This window comes from Pantherophis guttatus, chromosome 1, assembly GCF_059756535.1.
Source record: "Pantherophis guttatus breed Tessera chromosome 1, ASM5975653v1, whole genome shotgun sequence".
NCBI classification, from domain to species: domain Eukaryota; kingdom Metazoa; phylum Chordata; class Lepidosauria; order Squamata; family Colubridae; genus Pantherophis; species Pantherophis guttatus.
In genome coordinates, this window is record NC_142063.1 from 130298862 (window position 1) to 130306631 (window position 7770).

Below are 7770 nucleotides of genomic sequence, written 5' to 3' on the forward strand. Positions count from 1 at the left end.
TCTTAGCCTCGTTTGTTTGTAGAGCAATCAGAAGTTTGTTTTATTGGGAGATTCATTTATTTTTATTAACTCTGAAAGTTAATAAAATTAATTTATAACCCTATTTATGAAGATTGGGCAATAAATGCCAGATGGGATAGGTCAGGGGTAGGCAAATGTGGCTCTTTTACAACTTGTGGACTTCAACTCCCAGAATTCCTGAGATAGCCAAGCTGGCTCAGGAATTCTGGGAGTTGAAGTCCACAGGTTGTAAAAGAGCCACATTTGCCCATCCCTGGGTTAGGTTTTTTAGAGTTCTGAAGTTGTTTAAAGCGGGGGTGCTATTCAGCAGGTTTTGACAGGTTCTGGAGAACCGGTAGCAGAAATTTTGAGTAGTTCAGAGAACTGGCAAATACCACCTCTGGTTGGCCCCAGAGTGGGGTGGGAATGGAGATTTTGCAATATCCTTCCCCCTGGAGTGGGGTGGGAATGGAGATTTTGCAGTATCCTTCCCCTGGAGTGGGGTGGGAGTGGAGATTTTGCAGTATCCTTCCCCTGCCATGCCCACCAAGTCACACCCATAGAACTGATAGTAAAAAATTTGAATTCCACCACTGGTTTAAAGTCTATTTACATTTGAAAAGTTCTTTGGATAAATACTAATGTTAGGTGCATTAAAACATAGTATCTCAACATATGCATTTGCATGAGAAAATTTCTGACACAACTATTTCTTGCTGCAGGTAGTAGATGAATTGTAAAACTGGGAAATTAAGTGGGGAGCACAGCTGTTTATCCTTTTCTGGGTTCTTTTCCTCCAGAAATGTAGGTATTTACAGATCTTTGCCCCCAATCATAAGATCTAGGAACTTTTTTAGACATTTAGCTTATGTTCCCTCTGTAGGCCACTGCATTCCGAAATTGAATGTAGTTTGTGTCTCTCTGTTTTTTTAAAACAGAAGTTGCATATTTGGTTTGGAGATGAGATTGACAAGTATATGTGTGTGTTATGCTTTGTGAAAGCAGAATTTACTCTGTATATGTAATGTGACCAATACTAAGGAAATCCTGGTAGAAAATGCCATTATCTCTGCACTGAACGTGTTTTTCCCATCACTGCTGCTATACTCCCAGCCTGATGTTTTGCTAGTCTGCAATTGCAGTTCGGCATTTGTCATTACTTATCCTTAAAACCTACTTTAAATTAAAAAAAAATACATCAGCTATCCTCAAAAGCTGTCGAGGCAATGAGTTAAACATAGTGTTTGTGTGTGTGTGTATACCTAAAGACACGGAAGTAAAGAATGCGGTAAAATAGAACCACACATCAAGCAGTAAGAGACAGTAAAAATATAATAGAGCAGATTGATCTCTTTGGTCCATTTGTGTGTGCATAGCCATGCATGCATATGATGGATCAGCAGGCACACCAAAATAATATATGAGTTTTACCACTATGCCTTTTCAGGCTCTCCAGTACCATTAATAGCCTGAAGAGTGTTTTGTGTCAGAATCTGCCTTATTTCTCTCCAGAACAGATGCTTTTTTTCCCCCCTTGGTTGTGCTTAATGTAGTGAATGGATGATTTAGGAGAATTCTACCTTTTGCCTGCCTGATAGATGCTTAAACGAGCATTACAAATCATTTAGAATAACCCTTTTTCCTTTACAAGCTGAAGTTCTGTCACTTCCAATAAATTTATGTGAGCTACAATTCACAGAATGTTGATTTTATGTTAAGATCTATTGCTTGGCGTTTTTAGACTGGCTGATTACTTGCCAGCTTAGTCTTTTCTTTTTTTTTTTCAATTTTTTTTTATTCACAATGTTAAAATACGAACTCCAAGAAAGAAAAAAAAATACAATAACAGAGCCAAACAAGCCAGCCTGCCTCCCTCCCTATCTATCTATCTATCTATCTATCTATCTATCTATCTATCTATCTATCTATCTATCATCTATCTCTATCATCTACCTATGCGCGCGTGCACACACACACACACACACAGAGAGAGAGAGAGAGAGAGAGAGTAAACAGATACAACCAACTTCTTGGTCATTTCTTACCTTTTGATAACCTCTTGAGAATTTAAAAGACACTTGACCCAAAATAAATCAGGCTAGATGTTTGAAGTTCTAATACAAATCCATTATATCCATCATGGATGGTTTTCATAACAGAAAAAAGTTCCAGTCATAATCTGATGTTTAGTCCCAAATTGGGGTATTATAATTGTAATTTTTTTCACATTTTTAGATGGTTGAAAATACATGATTTTACTAGCGGGTTTGTTTAGTAATTTGATGAATATAGTACTGTATGAATTGCCTATAAAGTTTAAACGCAATAATTTCAAATGAGCTGTTTAAGATTGGGGAAATTGCAAAACCCATGGTGTAGACTAGCGTTCCCCAACCTTTCAAGTTTGGTGGCGTGGGGATGGGGGGAAAAGGGATGGTTTTGTGCGAGGGGCAGGCAGGTGTGCCTGCGCACACAGCTTCATTTGTGTGTGAGGGGTTTTGAGCGGGCTGCAAATGCACTGCCCGCCACTCACGTGCATATAGGCCACATCCTGGTAGTGGGTCATGGCCCACAGGTTAGGGACACCTGGTGTAGATTAAGGATACAATTTAGTAATTCGCTGTTTTGGAAACAGAACTATGTAGGAACAACTACATCAAAAATGGATGCACTTGTAAACACAGGCACCCAGGGGAATGTCTGCTGAAATCAATAACCTATACAGTTACTCTCTTAAATGAAATGGTTTTATTAGATCCCTTTCTGAACATTTAAATATAGAAAGGGTGCTACTTTAATGGTATATAAAAATATGAAGAGAGCAGTGGCGATCTGTGAAAAGAAAACTTCCTGAACGCATGATTGAAACACTCTTTTAACATAATGGATCAAAATACTCCAAAGACGAATGCAAACTTTCAGTTTGCATTCCTTTGGGATAAGGAAAAGAACTGGACTACTGAATTGTTTTTTTCTGTGCACACAGAATGTGCACGATGTTTGAGATAAAATTGGATTCACTGATGGCAGCTTAGTGAGGATTTTCTTTGAACAAACACGCTAGATATCTGGATTGTGACATATTCTAAGTCAGTTAGATGTAGCAACAGCTACCCATGCCTTGCCTTGCTATATCACATCATCACCTATGATATAGGTAGTCCTCAACGATCATTTGCTTAACAACCATTCAAAGTTACAGCAGACCTCCCAAAAGGTTTTTTTTTTTTTGCAGTGTCCTGCAATCACATGATACCAATTTACAATAAGTCTGCCAGAAACTGGGATTTTCTTCCACTTTCCAGCAGGAAAAAAAGCCCGTAGTGAACAATGGGTTCATTTAACATCCTTATTGTTTGCTTAAGAACCACTGCATTGGCTTAACAACAGCTACATTGGGTCAAACATGGTTTTTTCAAACTGCTTTACAATTGTCATGATTTAACACCCATAATTGCCAGGTTCAATTACAGTTGTAAATCAGGGACTACTTGTAGGAGACTATCCTTAAAAGGTGTATGCTGGCTTGGGAATTCTGGGATTTGAAGACCACCTGTCTTAAAATTTTCAAAGTAAGAACCCCTGATCTAGACATTTAAATAATTTGAGTGCTATTTTACTGTTATTTTTAATTTGTATTTTGAAATAATTTTCCTTCTGTTTTAATTTTTGTTTCAACATCTTTGAATATTTGTTGCAATAGGAAAGTGGGCTATAAACTAAATAAATATACAATCAGTTGTGGTCTGCTATATTTTTAACTTGTTTTTCTGAATTCTTGATTTTTCACAGTATCAGCAACACACAAAGAAACAAAGCAGTTTTTTACCCTCTACAACACACTGGATGATAAAAAGGTGTATTTGGAAAAAGAGGTAAATAAGATTCGCAGTAATTTGGGAAAACACAAAGCCTATTTTTGAGCTTGATAATATCATGAAATAATTCAGCTAAGGCTGCAAATCCTACATCTCATTATTTAGAACTAAAATACACTTTATGCTTGCTTATTAAATTATATTGGGGTACACTTGGAATTTGTAAAACAACCCTTTGCTTTAAAATATTGTTAATGTTGTGGATATAAAGATAGGTTCAGCAGTGTTATACCTCAGTGAATCAGTGTGCGACTGATGTCCACGGAATATGAGAATTTGCCACAGTCAACTTACTGTGGCTAACTCACAGCGGCCAGCTCACCACAATCAACTCACCACAATTTGCTGCGGCCATTTTGTCAGAGGAAAAATCAACAATTTTATTTAATTCATCATTTTAGTCATTGTCTATCCACTTCAGGATGAACGCCTTTTCCACATGTTTCCAACCAATACAGTCCTGAGGTTTCCAATTTGGCCTGCAATACTTGCTGATGTTGTTGATCCCTCTTGTGTTAGGTCTTTTTCATGGATGCTTTTTATCAAGTGGGATCCATTTTATGACTGCCTTGGTCCACCTGCCATCAGTTCTTTTTGCTATGTGACCAGTCTATTTCCATTTCCATTTATTTAATTATTTAAAATAAATTAAAAATTATTTTTATTTTTGTCGTTCACATCCCATTTTGTTCCTCCTTTTGCATCCGTTCTTTAATTATTCTATTTCACCATTTCTTCAGTATTATGTAACTTTTGTCCCACGGCAAGTTGGCCGTAGCGAATTGTCCTTTGGCGAGTTGGCTGTGATGAGTCATCCTAGACCCAATGTCCACATGCTGGTACAAGGAGGGATAAGAGGATAAGTCTAGATTATGCAATATAACTGTATAATTTATGGTGCTGGTTAGGAATTCTTCAATTTTTCCTCATAGATACTGTTTAATTTTGGTATCTTAGCCTTTGAAGAAAATAGATGGAATACTGCCCAACCTAATTTGTTTTACTAAGAAATTAATCAGTTTGGTCTACTTTAGCCTGTTCCGCTAACTTATTAGGAGCTTAATCTTCTTTCAATGGAATTCTGTTCTGTGGATGACTCATTGAATCTAGTATTTTTTTTTTACTAATGATAATCTTTGCAGCCTTATTATCAGAATTCATGTTGTATTTATCTAAATATCTGTGCTAGCTTGAACAGTGGTATATTTGTAAATACAATAAATATTTGGATATTTTAGACTGTGGTAATCTAAATTTCCTGCCAGCAGACATTTTATATAGTATTGGAAATGTGATAGCATGTAGTATTTGCATTTAATATACCAAGGTAAACACAAGCTGGTTCATAGATAAATATTCTTACCACAGTGATTGCAAGTATGCATAAATAAGCTATCAAGCTTTACATCTCATTTTTTTGCAATCCAGAATATGAAGAGTTCACATGTTCATGTGCCAGTAATCATGTAATCAATACTCTATTGTATAATATATAATCATATACAAATTGCTTTTTAACAAGCCTATTGCTTGAATGACTTTATAAAACTTTTTACATCGGAAACTTTATATTTGGGCTTTTTCAGGTTAATTTGCTTAATTCCGTTCATGATAACTTCCAGCAGTAAGTAGACTGAACACATTTTTTTTCCTTTGGGCTAAGCATAGTTTCATAACATCTTGTGTTCAAGTTCAATTTAAGTAACACTGTTAAAGCCTTTACATATACATTACAGTATCTCAAACCATGAATTATAAAACTCTACCCAATAGTTATACTTGCTCGTGCAAAATATACTCCTGCTACTTTTCTCTGAATTTTTCAACAGTGTAGAGCAGGGGTGTCAAACTCACGGCTTCACGTTGTCGTCATGTGATGTATCGCAACTTTCCCCCCTTTGCTAAAACGGGGGTGGGTGTGGCCAGTGCATAGTGCGTCCGGCCCATGGCCCGCGAGTTTGACACTCCTGGTGTAGAGAATCAGTTTGGTATAGTGACTAACTAGATTAGTGCTGGCCTAGAAACCAGGAGACTGTAAATTCGAGTCCTGCTTAGGCACATAAAGGCAGCTGGGTGACCTTGGACCAGTCACTCTCTCAGCCAATCCTACTTCACAGGGTTGTTATGGGGAAAATAGGAGGGAGGAGTATTAGGTATGTTTGCCATCTTGAGTTATTTATAAAGTAATCAAGGTAAAGAAAAAAAATCTAATAAATAAACAATAAATATGCCATTTGTTGTGTTCCAGGGAGAAATAGAAAATGGTGCTCTAAGTATTTGGTTTTTTGTTCTTGACTCCTGTCAGCTTGCAATCTCCCAGTTTCTAGCCTGGTGCCTTAACCACTGTCCCAAACTGGCTTCCATGTATTTTTTGTGCTTTAGTAATATTCTTCTGAATCTAAGTTATTTACTTAGGGCACATAAGTAAAATTGCTTGTCCTCAGACAGCATAGCTGGAACTAATAACAGTGTCACTAATAACAGTCCAAGAAACCATAAAAGGTTGATTTGCAGCTACACCACTTAAAGAAACGAGTCCCTAGGCATGTTTGCAGCTAAACCATAATTGGTCGTGGTTGTGTTTGCAAACACATAGAGACTTTTGTTGCAAACAGAAAGATTTCATGGGGTTCCTGAGAGTATTTGCCTGCCAGATTGTCTTGTTTTAGCAAGAGCTCTTTATGCTCATTGAACATTATTTGGAGCACTTGTTAAACCGGGGTCTCAAACTTAAATCATCATGAGTGCCCCATGAGAACTACTTCCATTAACTGGAAGGTTGCCACATTAAAGCCTCCTCATATTCCTAAATTGATACAAAGCACTTTGACAAGCGAAAAATAAAGGGAATGAAAAGTATCAGGGCATGCTGTTAATCATACATTTATTAAATTAACAACAACAAAAACCCTCCTTTTCTGTGAAATAGAAACTTGCCATCTGGTTAACCCCTTTCTCAGTCCTAGGCAAAGGCAAACCACTTTTGAAAATGTTGCCAAGAAAACTTCAGGGACCCTGCAGGCAGAAGTCAGACTGATGGATGGATTGGATGGATGGATGGATGGGTGGGTGGGTGGGTGGGTGGAAGGAAGGAAGGAAGGAAGGAAGGAAGGAAGGAAGGAAGGAAGGAAGGAAGGAAGGAAGGAAATAATCTTGTAGGAAAAGTATCAGGCTGCCCAAATCATGCCTTTTTCTTTTTCTGGTCTCTTCTTGACTGGAGTGATAGGTTTGTCCTTTGGTTTCCTTTCTGTTCCCTCTCTTTGCTGGGCAGAGAAATCTTGCTTGCTTTTTGCCTTTCCCAGTCCTTGCCAAAGACAGGGAGTAGTATGGAAGGACGGCCAGACTCTTCCTCTTCAACTACCTCTCCTCGTGGTAGCCCTGGTCTCCTGCCTTTCCTCCCTGACCAAATTTTATTTCCTTCTTGTCTCTACCTGAAGGCATTACCTGCCACAGAGTCTGAGAACAGAAGATATCGGCCATGAGCAGTTTTGAGATTATCACTGTGAGACCACTTAACCATACCCTCCTAAACTGGGAGAGCCAGGCAAATTATGGGAACCAGATCACTCCTTAACCTGTTGCACAACCTGGATATCTACATGGTGTTCAGTGCCTTTGCTTAGGTATCACTTAGATGGTGTCTACAAAGCATTCTGGAGGGCTACAGTGATTTGGAGGTTACATATGACCATGGACTGTATGTTTGAGAGCCCTAAACTTTCAGTACTGCTTTTCATAGATGCAGGATACTATTTCCAAATAATGTTTTAATGAAACAAAGTCTATGTCTTACCTTCATTCTATGATGGTTTATTATCATCTTAGAATTCATAAGCTTACAATAACTCCACTGACTATGTAAAGATCCAGTTTGGTATAGTGGTTAAGGCAT

At 37.8% G+C, this 7770-nt stretch overlaps 1 protein-coding gene across 1 annotated transcript in view; it reads left to right on the forward strand.

Moving 5' to 3' along the window:
• CCDC93 (CCC complex scaffolding subunit CCDC93) overlaps positions 1 to 7770 on the forward strand; it is a 38566-nt gene that overhangs the window by 26985 nt on the left and 3811 nt on the right. Inside the window, exons 19-20 of the mRNA XM_034423741.2 lie at positions 3793 to 3875; positions 5465 to 5502. Coding sequence (XP_034279632.1) covers positions 3793 to 3875; positions 5465 to 5502 — 121 coding nt within the window. The remainder of the gene's footprint in view (positions 1 to 3792; positions 3876 to 5464; positions 5503 to 7770) is intronic.